This window comes from Protopterus annectens, chromosome 2.part2, assembly GCF_019279795.1.
Source record: "Protopterus annectens isolate FY-2018-M chromosome 2.part2, PAN1.0, whole genome shotgun sequence".
NCBI classification, from domain to species: Eukaryota; Metazoa; Chordata; order Ceratodontiformes; family Protopteridae; genus Protopterus; species Protopterus annectens.
This window is the reverse complement of record NC_056730.1, coordinates 428719505-428732781: the sequence shown is the minus strand read 5'-3', so window position 1 is coordinate 428732781 and position 13277 is coordinate 428719505. Positions and strand designations below refer to the sequence as shown.

At 49.7% G+C, this 13277-nt stretch overlaps 1 protein-coding gene across 2 annotated transcripts in view; it reads right to left on the bottom strand.

Annotated features, from left to right (window-relative positions):
* The window catches only part of FCHO2 (FCH and mu domain containing endocytic adaptor 2), a 4043518-nt gene that overhangs the window by 2472244 nt on the left and 1557997 nt on the right, over positions 1-13277 (bottom strand). For both annotated transcript variants that reach the window (XM_044063938.1, XM_044063939.1), the window contains exon 13: positions 12363-12538. In XM_044063938.1, the coding sequence (XP_043919873.1) occupies positions 12363-12538 (176 nt within the window). The remainder of the gene's footprint in view (positions 1-12362; positions 12539-13277) is intronic.

Below are 13277 nucleotides of genomic sequence, written 5' to 3'. Positions count from 1 at the left end.
AACCCTATCCTTGTGGAAGGTCAAGTAAGGAGGTTTTACACATAGGGCTTGAAGTTCAGAAACCTTCCTAGCTGAAGTAATAGCGACGAGAAAGGCTGTTTTCCATGACAAATGTTTGAGATCAGCTGAAGCTGCAGGTTCAAAGGGGGGAGCTGTCAAGGCCTGAAGTACTAAAGTCAAATCCCAGGGAGGCACTACTTCCTTTATTGGAGGTCTGAGTAGGAAGGTGCCCTTCAGAAAGGTCTTACATAACTTCGTGGTGATCAATGGACCAAGTTCATGTCCCACGTGATGAGAGATAGGTGCTAGTTGAACTTTGACTGTGGAACAGCTAGCCCCCTGATGAAAAAGCCTTGAATGGAAATCCAAGACGGCGGGCAACGGAGCTGTGAAAGGGTCTAGGTTCTGACGCTCCACCCAAATAGCGAAACGTTTCCATTTACTCCTATAGACTTTCCTAGTAGAGGGTTTGTGTGCTGCTACTAGCATAGCTTTAACTGGGGAGGAGATACCGGGAGTCCTAGCTACGACTGGAACTGGAGCAACCAAGCCGTAAGCTTGAGATTGTCCAGGTTTGGGACTGGGAGGCCTAGGGGGTGGGAAATCAGATCTGGGAGGGGATCTAGAATCCAAGGCGGATTCACCAGATGAGACCAGAGGTAAGGGAACCAAGCTTGACGAGGCCAGAATGGGGCAATGAGGATCATTTTGCTCCCCAACCGACTGGCTTTCTGTAGAAGCTTCAGCATCAGAGGTAGAGGAGGGAAAGCATAGAGTAGACCGGGAGGCCAAGCATGCACCAGAGAGTCTCTCGGGAATTCCCCGGCGGGGGGAATTAGAGCGAAGTAGCTGTTGCATTTCGTGTTTGAAGGAGAGGTGAAGAGATCGCAACAGGGTTGTCCCCATACGGCAAATATCTGCTTCGCTACCTGGGGATTGAGACCACTCATAAGGAGACAGTATGGTGCGACTGAGTTTGTCCGCCAGGATGTTCGACCATCCCGGAATGTGCGTTGCAATAAGAAAGCGGTTGGTGGAGATCGCCCATTCCCACACTCTCATAGCTTCTCGACAGAGTGGGTAGGACCTGGTTCCCCCCTGTTTGTTGATGTACCAGACCACCGACATGTTGTCTGACTGAACTGCAACTGTTCCTGAAGGAAGAAGGCTCTGAAGTGCTTGCAACGACAACAGCACTGCCCTCATCTCTAGAACATTTATATGCAATGAGGTCTCTGTATTGTTCCACGTGCCTTGGACCATCCTGCCCGCATAATGCCCCACCCACCCGAGGTGAGAGGCGTCCGTGGTCACCGTGGCGAGTGGAGGGGCCATGGAGAAAGGGCGTCCCGCTTGGAGGTCCGGTGATTGTAATCACCATGCGAGAGCCCTTTTGCAAGCCTTGCTGAGGGGAATGGGGTGACTGAGAGGGTATCGACAGAAGGACCATTGGACTTGGAGAGTCCACTGCAAAACCCTCATGTTCAGGCGAGCCATGGGGAGCAGGGTAATTGCGGCAGCCATGGAGCACAGCACCCTCAGGACCAATCCCGCCGGGGGAGCCGACGATAGTAAAATGGCCCGCACATTTAGCCTCAGGGTGTAAAGTCGTTCGGTGGTTAAGAAGGCTAGTAAGTTGTTGGTGTCTAATCTGGCCCCGATAAAGTCTATCACCTGAGTTGGGTTGAGAAAGGATTTGTCCGTGTTGATCCAGCCGGGAGCAAGGTGTGGCTGAGCAGAGTAGATGCCTTGTTGGGGCGATCCCCAGCCGGGGAGCAAGGTGGAGAAAGTAATTCCTGGCTGAGCAGAGTAGATGCCTTGTTGGGGCGGTCAGGAGCCAGTCGTCTAGGTATGGAAACACCTGCATTCCCTGAAGCCTCAGGTGGGCCGCTATCACTGCTAATACCTTGGTGAACACCCTGGGGGCAGAGGTGAGACCGAAGGGAAGGACCCTGAACTGATAATGACTGGCTCCTAGCCGGAAGCGGAGAAACCTCCTGGATCGCTTGTCCATCAAAATGTGGTAATACGCATCCTTGAGGTCTATCGAGCACATCCAGTCGCTCTCCCGCAACAGGGGGAGAATGGATTGAAGGGTGACCATCCAGAACTTTTCTTTGGTTACTGACAGGTTCAGGAGGGAGAGATTGAGGATTGGCCTTAGGTCCCCCGTCTTTTTTGGCACCAAAAAGAACCTGGAGTAGTAACCCGATCCGAACTTGTCTGGGGGGACGTGTTGGATGGCTCTTTTTCCTAAGAGCTGCTGAATTTCCGCAGCTGCAGCCTCCCTCTGATCGGGTGGGATGTTGGGGAGGCGTTTGGGTTGGTGAGGGATGTGAGAAAAGGGAATCTGGTATCCTCTGGATATGATGCGAAGCACCCAGAGGTCTGTTGTGATGGACTCCCAAGCTGCCAGGTGCCTCAAAAAATGTCCCCTGACTGCCTCCAGAGAGGAGCAGTCGGGCAACCCCTCAGGGTCGCTGGGTGGGCCGGTCAGAGAAAGCTTCTCTGGACCCACCATTCCTCGGGCCCCCTCTGCTTCTAGGGCGGCGTCCACCCTGTCCTCTGCCAAGGAAGGACTGGGGATCCGGAGCAGACTGGGATTGTTGCGACTTCCGGAACCACATCTTCTTCTGTCCCTTTTGGTTCTTGGAGAAGGACCTCTGGGGAGCAGAGAAGCGGACTCCAACGGCAGACGTCTTCCCATCCTTTTCGCTCTGGACCAAAGTCTCGTGAATGGTCTTGCCAAACAGGGCAGAACCATCGAAAGGGGCATTCGCAAATGACGCCTTGAAGGGTTCCGCGAAATCGCAATGCCGGAGCCAGGCCTGACGCCGCATGACGAGGCCTGTTCTGCTGGCTCTAGTGGCTCCCTCTGTGGCGTGGGACAACAGCCGCATAGAGGTGTTAGATATGGACCTGAGAGTGACCATCCGAATGGAGTACAACCGTTTGTCCTCCACCGACATGGACTCCGGGGGCGACGCAGCTTACTCTTTGATAAGGTCCCGCTGCAGTCGAATAACATGTGCCATGTAGCTCAGAGACCTCACCGAGAAGGTCGCTGAACTAAAAGCCCGCTTCCCTAAACGGTCCATCAAACGGGTCTCCATGCTCAGTGGATGGACTGAGGGACTCTCCTGAGCTAATTTCCTCTTGGTGGCCGCCGCCACCAACATGGCATCTACGGGGGGACCCTTGCTCCAATGGGACCTCTCGGAGGGCGGACTAAGGATCTTGTCCGGGCGTTTGGGGACTGGCTCCAGTGTCCGGCTCCTTCCACGCCCTAGTGGTAATAAGGTCCACTAAGGGGTCAGGCGGAGGGGACACCCAAGAGGTAGATGGGCCTGCTTCGAATGCCTCCAGGAACACGGATTCGTCCGAGGAAGCCTTGGGGGCAGACCACCCCCCTCTTATCCTGAGCATTTCCATGATGTCTCTGAAGGAGACATCCTCGGGGGGTGACCTAGGGGAGCCTTCCCTTCATCCAAATCCGTGTCATCAGTCAAGGACTCGGGGGAGTCCACGTGCCTCCTCTTGCACTTTCGCTTGTAAGGGATGTCCTCGGGGGGGCTGTCCAAGGACGTCTCACCGGCCACATCCTGTTCCAAGGGAACAACCTGGGACATTGAAGCAGGCTGTCCCTGGGGCCGGGTGATGGAAGCCAGACCCAACAGAGAGGGAGTGCAGGGCGGAGCCGAAGCAAGGACCGGGGGCCTGGAAGAACTCGACAGTGCCCTCTCCACCACATCGAAAGCCGAGGGAGAGTCGCTCTCTCTGGGATCAGAGAGCAAACCCTCGCTCGGATCCGATGGACGGATCGGGGTCGGCGCCGAAGCCATCGGATCCGACGGACCAGTGTGCTCTGACCTAGATGGAGCCGAAGACACACTGATTCCCTCAGATCCGATGCTCAGCCCACGGCTCCAAGAGCCCGGATCCGACAAAAATGGACCCGACAGGCTCGAGGGAAGAGTCGGCACCGAAGTACCCGATACATTGGTGCTGACCCACCTCTGGCTCCAAGGCTGCTCGGCTCCAAACCCGGGAAGCGGGTCAGAGAAGGAGCTATCGGGGCAAAGAAAGGTGTCGAGCTCCCCCCCGGAGGGGGGGGGGCAGGAGCACTCCCATCTGCAGTTGGGCCTGGAGAAACCTTCGCATCATTCGGTCCAAATCTGTGTCGGAAAGGCTACGAGTCGATCTCGACGAGGCCACCGAGGCTGGCCGGGAATGCCGCCTCGATGACCTCGACGGAGACTGGGTCTCCTCCTCCTCGGGGCCTGGTGAGAAGCACAGAGACTGGGTCCGAGAAGGAGGAGACGGGGAAGCCCTGGAGGGAGAAGACCGCTTAGACGGGGGGTCCGAAGCGGAGGCCTCGGCCTGCCACTTGTGGTGCTTCTCCCTCCTTTTGTCTTTCCTGGCCTCCCTCTCCTCCGGGGCTGCAGCGGGAGTTTGAGCCCCGACCGGAGGGAGAGAGGCAGGAGTGGCCGCCGTCGAAGCCGGGGAGGAGGCCACAGAAGCACCGGAGGCTGAAGCCGAATCCGAGGGCAAAAGTCCCGCTAGGATCAGCTTCGGCCTCCGGTCCTTCAGTGCCCTGGGGTTGAATGCCGCGCAGATGGAACACCCAGAGGAAAGGTGTTCAACCCCAAGGCACAGTACACACTGAGTGTGGCCATCCGCTGGGGAGAGGTTATGGCCACACTCGGTGCACTTAGAAAAGATGGGTTTTGGGGCCTCAGACATCTTAAAGAAAAAACACACTCGTTAGGCCCCAAACATACAACACACAGAAGCTACGACCAGCGAAGGGGAGGGAGGGTAAGTTTAACTAAAAGGTATTAGTTTTAGCCAAAAAAGGGAAACCTGACCATAAAACACACTCGTACACTTAAGGGGATAATAAAAAAATTTAAAAACTCTCTCAAAACTCTCACAAGACCCTACGAAACCAGGAGCTCAAAAACCTAGCTGCTGACAAGAAGCGCGGCAAACTAGATCTGAGGTCAGTCAGGGATGGCAGGGGATTATGGGTGAAGGGGAGGAGCTAGGAGCTCGGATCTAAGCTATGAAAGATTGCCGGCTCGGATCAGAGGTCGGATACGAATCCCAAAGGTTGCTGACAAATGAAGTTAACTACTTCAGATAAGAAGTTATGTACTCACCATAACGTTCCATGTTTGTAGTCCATCTCACCCTTCATTCTTACTGATGGGATCGGAGCCAATCCTCGGCTCCGACTCGGCCTATTTACAAGCTCGAAGTCTTCTAGTTGGCTCGTGGCTAGGTAGGTATCCCATGGTGCATCAGTACAATCCCCAGATCTTGTTTCTTGCTAACTAGGAGAAATAATAACAAACATACAGAAAGAAGCCAATAATAAAAGGTCTCCAGTGAATAATGATAACAATATTTTTCTGTCTCCAGATACTTCCAAGATGGGGGTAGGAGGGTGAGTTCGTAAGAATGAAGGGCGAGATGGACTACAAACATGGAACGTTATGGTGAGTACATAACTTCTTTATGTTCTGTAGTCCTATCTCGCCTTCATTCTTACTGATGGGACAGCGTTCCTAGCAACTTATTCTTGGGTGGCTCAAGGAAAAATTATTTATTTATTTATTTAACATTTGTTGACCGGGAAAGTCCGACTAGGTTCCACAGATCCTGTTTTCAGCGGAGGCCCGGGGAGAAACGCTCCAGAAGCATGTCTTTAGAATGTGGAAGGAAATCGGAGTAGCCGGAGGAAACCCACACGAACGCAGGGAGAACATGCAAACTCCACACAGAAGGCACCCCAGCCGAGAATCGAACCAGAGAACCTCTTGCTGTGAGGCATCAGCATTAACCACTGCGCTGCCCGAGTACTGTGGAACAAAAGGATGCTCTACTCTTGGAGATTAAATCCAATTTGTAATGAGTAATAAATGTGTGAGGGGTAGCCCAAGTTGCTGCTGCACAGATATTATCAAGTGGGACCCTGGCTTGAAAGGCTGTAGAGGTAGACTGAGATCTCGTAGAATGGGCCTTAATTTTGAAAGGTAAAGGCTTACCCTCAGAAGTGTAAATGTAAGCTATACAGCTAGAGATCCAATTTGAGAAGGTCACTTTGGAAACTGGTAAACCTGACCTCGATTCAGATAAGGAAATAAATAATTGTTCTGACTTACTGAATTCCTTAGTCCAGTGCGAATAAAAACGTAACCGTCTATGAACATCCAACTGATGAAACCTGTACTCTGCTGCGTTGGAATGATTTGGGAAGAACACCGGAAGTTCTATGGATTGGTTCAAAGTGCTATGGGAACAGACCTTGGGGACAAAAGATGGATTAGTATGAAGAGATACTCTGTCTTTGTGAAAAATCAGATAAGGGGGTTTTACAGACCGTGCTTGTAACTCTGACACCCATCTGGCAGATGTGATTGCCACCAGAAACAGGGTCTTCCAAGACAGAAAATTCAAAGGCGATGAATGAGAAGGCTCAAAGGGCGGAGAAGTCAATTTGGATAGCACAAAATTCAAGTCCCATGAAGCAACAGGTTCCTGATGTGGGGGGGGTCTTAAAGTGGCACCTCTGAGGATGGTTTTGCACAGCCTATGTGACATCAGATTAGAATCTTGTATGCCTAGATGAAAATTAGAAATTGCTGCCAACTGAACCCTGATTGTGACAGCTGCAGCTCCCTGGTGGAAAAGTTCAGACAGAAATTCCAAAACCACCGAAATGGAAGTGGTATAAGGGTCAACATTCTTTTTCTCAGCCCAGATAGAGAATCTCCTCCATTTACTGGAATATAATCTCCTAGTGGAGGGTTAATGAGATGACGTTAGGATATGAGTCACAGAGGGTGAGAAGTCGTGAAGCCTGACTAGGGATGGAACTGGAGCAGCCAAGCTGTCAAATTGAGGGTGTGTAAAGTGGGATGAAGCGAGCCTGACATGTGCGTCAAGAGATCTGGCATTGGGTCCAGAATCCAAGGATCGTTTACGAGAAGAGGCCCGAGAAAGGGGAACCAAACCTGACGAGGCCAGTAAGGAGCAATGAGTATCAGTTTGCTTCCCAGCTGTTTCGCTTTCTGAATAACCTTGGATATGAGAGGAAACAGAAGAAAAACATAAAGGAGACCCAGAGGCCAATCATGAACAAGTGCATCTCTTGGTGAATCCCCCGGAAAGGGGATGAGGGAGAAATAGCTGCTGCATTTGGCATTGATCGGGCTGGCAAAGGGATCGCAGCAAGGCTGTCACCATCTGCGGAAAATCTGCTTTGCTATTTCCTGTTTCAGAGACCACGCGTGAGGCATCAAAATTGCCCGGCTGAGTTTGTCGGCTATCATGTTGGTTGCCCCTGGGATGTGCATTACCACCAGAAAGTGCTGGGAAGATATCGCCCATTTCCAAACTCGAATGGCCTCTCGACAGAGTGGGTATGATCTGGTTCCACCTTGTTTGTTGGTATACCATACTACCGACATGTCTGATTGTATTGCAATCGTCCCAAGAGGCAAAAGGTTGTGAAGTGCTTGCAACGCCAGTAGCACCGCCCTCATCTCTAGGACACTGATATGTAGGTGAGCCTTGTGATCTTGCCATGTGCCTTGGACAGTCCTGCCTAGATAATGCCCCCCGACCCATCTGAGAGGCATCCGTGGTCACAGTGGCAACAGGTTGGCGAGGGACAAACGAAGTGCCCGTGGTTTACTGTTTGGGTTGAGTCCACCAAATGAGGTCCTTCTTGCAAGAATCTGTCAGCAGTATGTGATGAGTCAATGGTAGATGTTGAAAGGACCACTGGGATGACAGCAGCCACTGAAGAATCCGCATGTGTAGTCTGGCTAGCGGCACTAGTAGTATGGTGGAAGCCATGGTCCCTAGAAGCTTCAGAACAGTCTTGGCCTTGACCTTTCGTAGGGGGGAGTAGATGTTGAATTTGAAGAATCAGATTTTATGCCCTTTCTAGTGGAAGACGAGCCAACATGGCTACTGTGTCTATCTCTGCACCTATAATAATCACAAATTGAGAGGGCAATATGGCAGATTTTTCCCAACTGATAGTAATCCCCAACTGGGCACAAAGTTGAATGGTAGCGTCCCTGGTCTGAAGAAGTAGATGCCTGGTGGGGGCGGTCAGGAGCCAGTCGTCCAGATACGGAAACACCTGGAATCCTCAAAGTCTCAGGTGAGCTGTCACTAGTGCCATACACTTGGTGAACACCCTGGGGGCTGTGGTGAGACCAAAGGGCAGAGCACGAAACTGGTAGTGACTGGCTCCCAGACGGAAGCATAGATGACTCCTCGACACCCTGTCCATGTTTATGTGGTAGTAAGCATCTTGGAGGTCTATTGAGCACATCCAAGTGTCTTTCCCTAGTAACAAGAGTAGAGACTGCAGTGTCACCATCTGGACCTTGTCCTTCTTTACGGATTCGTTCAACCTGCTGTGGTCCAAGATGGGCCTCCACTCCCCTGTACGTTTCGGCACTAATAAGAATCTGGAGTAAGTTCAGAATCCTATTTGGTCTGCTGGGACGGTCTGGATGACTCTTTTTGCCAGCAACTTGTTGACCTCCACAGTTGTGTGATCCCTGTGATTGGATAGAACATCTGGGATCCTCTTGGGAACATGAGGTGGCAGGGAAAAGGGTATGACATAACCTCTGGTAATAATTCTTTGTACCCATTTGCATTGAGTGATACTTAGCCAGGCTTCCGGATACAAAGAAATGCACCCCCCGTCTGGCTCCAGAGAAGCACAGTCAGGCCCCACATCAGGAGCGCTGTTAAGGCCAGCCCCGAAACGAATCGCAGCCTCCCTGGTTTTGAGGTCCGCCCCTGCCTCTAGGGCGACGTCTATCATTTCCTCCTCCTCCTCTGCCTCTGAAGGAGGAGCCACCCTGTGCATCTTGGAAAAACCTCTGGGAATTCTTGAACCACATTTTACCACCCCACTGACCCTTAGGGTATGGTCTAGAGGGGACAGTAAAACATACTCCTACGGCAGAGTGTGTTTTTCCTTCTTGCTCGCACGGGGTGAGTATGTCCTTTACCTTAGGTCCAAACAATGAAGAACCGTCGAAGGGGGCGTTGGTAAAGGTAGACTTAAACGGTTCCGCAAAATTACACAAATGCATCCAGGAATGACGCCTTAGGGAAATTCCTGAACCCACTGCTCTACTCGCTCCATCAGCTGCATACGAGATAAGCCTCATGGATGAGTTAATAAAGTTCAAGGTGGACAACTGGGCAGACACCTTCTCAAGGACTCCCTCAGTGAATGTGCCTTGCAGAGACTCTCCTAACTCCTTAAGGAGATTTCTCTGAAGCCTCGTGAAGTGTGTAAGGTGGTTCAGCGATCTAAGATCAAATGCCGCTGACGAAAAGATACGTTTCCCATATCTGTCCATCGTTCGAGACTCTCTATTCGGCAGATGAACAGAAGTAGTAGTTCATAGGTAGGTACTAGGCTATTGGCCCTGGGCCCATACAAGCCTAGCCAAAAAATGTACCCTGGCTTTCGCCACCCAAGAAAATTATTTTCCTGTGCCCCTGTCGAGCAGAGCCACAGAAGTGATCCCCGGAGTGAATTTCCCATTTCCCATCCAGTCATCAAGATTTTTCTTGAAGAGTGCTAATGAAAAGCTTAGTTTCCACTAGCTCCTTCTTAGTGGCCACCACCACCATCATGGCATCTACAGGAACACCCTTAGACAAAAATTCCTTTTCCCTGAGTGGAGGAAGAAACTGATTTGGTATCCTGGGGACTGAATCCACTGCATCAGGAGTATCCCAGACCTTCTGACTAACAAGCTCCATCAGTTCGTCAAAAGGTGGAGACACCCAAGAGGCTGAAGGTTGAGACCCGAAAGCCTTCAGTTACACCGACTCATCAGAAGGGGTGACAGTGGGCCAGCCACACGTCTGCTTAATGATTTCCAGGATGTCTACGAAGGAGACATCATCAAAGGATGACTTGGGGGACCCTTCTGACTCCTCAAGGTCAGTGTCCGAGGTAAGAGACTCGTCCTGGGAGTCTACATGCTTCCTCTTGCATGTTCTCTTCCATGGGGGCTCCTCGGAAGGATATTCTGGGGAGGTCTTGGAAGAATGGGGGCCACCAGCCAGTGGCTCCTGAGGCTGCGGGTCTCTGCTGCCCAGAGAGGGAGTAGGAGCTGAAACAAAAGTAGGTGCCCCGGGTGGTGAGTGTCGGTACCCCTGGTAGGAGCTGATGATCGAGACAGCACACTCCTTATCATCTCGAATGTCGACCTCTCCAGCTCCGAAGACCTCCCCGGCTCCAAGGAGACTGAGGATGCCATCAGTTCCAGAGCCATCGGCTCTGAGACAGACGTAGGGTCTGAGCTCACCATTGCCGATGCACCGAGAGGAAGACTGGAAATGAAAAAGTTTGGTTCCAGGCTTCCCTGTCAGGGCCAACCGGGGAGCTTCGGCTCCTAGACACCACGGACGGCGCCGAGAGTGTCGGAGCGGAACTTGGCTCCGAAGCAACCCCAAGGGGAGCTGGAACTGAGGGTTCCATCAGCGGTACCAAACACTCCGGCTCCGAAAGACCAGCATGGCTCGAAGAAGGAGTTACCAAAGGGGGGGACGGACTCAAGTGGCCCCGGGACCGAATCGGAGCCAACAACAATTTAGGTAAGGCAGATGACTTCAGCAGTCTCAGCACTACTCTCCCCACATCTTCTTCCGATGAAGACCTGGAAGACAGTGTGGGAGAACAGGATCTCTGCAATATGGGTGACCTTAATGTAGGGGAGACTGGTAAAGGATCCGTAGACCTGCTCTGTTGAATACTCTCAGTGGTCGGCTCCAAACTACTTGGTGCCAACCTTGTAACTACATTAGTAGAACCCTCGATTGGCTCCAAATTCAGTGGTGCCGATGAGGCAGTAGTTTTGTCAGATTTGGCAATTTTAAGAGGTGGCTCCGAAGCACCAGCCGGCGCCGGGGAGGGCCTCTTAGAGGATTTGGATTTCTCCTTTTCATATCCCTGAGATCTAGCAGAGGAGGAAGAGCTAGCCAGATCTTGATCTTCCTCAAAAGAAGGCTTTAGGAGACCTTTTAGTATGAGCTTATTTTTCCTCTCTTGCAACACCCTAGCACTAAAAGAGTGACAAAATAAGCATGTTTCCTGTAAGTGGATGGCCCCAAGACAGTATATGCAGTTACTGTGGCCATCCGTTATAGACATCTTCTGTGAACATTTCACGCACTTTTTAAAGTCAGATGGCTTATGATCCTTGACCTCCGTAGACAACTCACAGAAGACTGCACTCAGACACACAGAGAAAGGAAAATTGGGAGGACTAGGTCCTCTAACTTAAACGGGCCTAGCCCTAAAGGAACCGACAAAGACACACCACAAGGACTAGGTCTTCTAACTTAAACGGGCCTAGTCCTGGTAGAGAAAAAAGGAGGAAAATAGGTCCTCTAACTAAAACAGACCTAGGGAGGTATAGAAGATAAGTCGAGAGCCTCGCACACATACTAGAGCAGGAATACAAAGTCTAATAATTGAAAAAAGGGAAGAGAACAAAGGTCAAACAGAACCCCGTTCTGTATGTAACACCAATAACTATAAGTATCAACAAGCGGAAGCTCTGCAAGTAAAGCTATTAATTATAATATATATGAAAAACACACAGTCTAAGCTAAGCGCAAAAGGCACCTACAACTACTAATATAAACAGTATGAGGACTAGGAATATAGATATCTATATATATTAACAACCCAGTGAAGAAAAAACTGGCACACAGGATACCAAAAAGACTATAGGGCCAACAGCCAACTGTACTCAGAGAAGCTGGACACAAAAAGCGCTCTGGTAAACGCTAACTATCCAATTACAAACACAACAATAACTACAGCTATATGATGCTATCAAAATATGAAAATAGCAGAAATATCCAAAATTTAGAACAAAATGTGTTAGACTTAGCCACGGCCAAGAAGCAGCACATCCGAACTCGTCGACGCGGCAAATGAGATCTGGAGATTGTACTGGCACAACATGGGATACCTACCTAGACACGAGCTAACTAGAAGACTTTGATCTTGTAAATAGGCAGAGTCGGAGCCGAGGATCAGTTCCAATCCCATCAGTAAGAATGAAGGTGAGCTTGGACTACAGAACATCAAAGAACTGTTGAAATTGGTCAATGAGAGGGTTCAAATGATAACAGAATGAAATGGCTAAGAACACTGTTCCAAACATCTAGTAAATGGTACTGTAAGATGCTACTATTCCCATTTCCCTATACTCAAATTCCCTCAACTAAATAAGCAAATAAATCTGTAGGTAAATAAAAGAAAGATTAAAAAAATCACAAACAATTGTACTTACAGGAACTGCAGGAGAAAGGGTGATGTTTCCTATTGATGTCTTTATCTGATCTAGTGAAGCAGCTGAATGAAAAGTGTCATTTGGTTGCAGCGGCTTGATCTCCACGTGAAACTTTCTAGGCTCATCATTATCTGAGTCAGAGTCACTTGAGGAGCAGAAATGGTTCTCTTTGGCATGTTTGCACAAATTAAGGAAGTTTATCTCAAGATAACAGAACAGTAGTTAACGTTACATTAACATCCAAAAGCGTAATAAAAATAATAAAAATAACCACAATAATACTTTTTTTTTGCATAGCTGGTTCACCATACAAGCCGGCAAATTATGAGTACTCCTGACAAATCTGGGTATTCTTGAATGAGTAGGGGATACTTAGACATTCTACACATGCTCTTTGCTAGCTGTTCACTAGAATGGATTATAACAGATGTGAGTACTCACCACATCCTTTAATCTGACAAGACTTGGCAGTAGGTCTAGCATTTGGGTGCATCCAACTGTGGATTTCTTGTGGCTCTCTTTTTATTACCCATGCTAACTTCGCAACACCCTGTGGGAGACACATGGCATCTTTGCAGCAGGACTAAAGTATCTGCATGTATATATAGTTTTCAGTTCCTAAATTAATTTACAAAGGGATTGCATGTACAAAAGTATTTCGAGTGGCAAACATATAGCCTCAAACATCATTACAGATTCAGCTCAAGGATCTCAAGACAAGAAATCAGGGATTAAGGCTCTCTTTCAAATTCATACAGGAAAATATTCACAAATCTGTTACATCAACAGACTTTTCTATCTACGATGAAATACTTGAATAAACAAACAGGGTTACGTAAATAAACAAATTAGTAATGGCATAAGTCAAAAAGAGGAAAACAAATCTAGAGAAAGGAGGATAAGCTGGATGTGAGG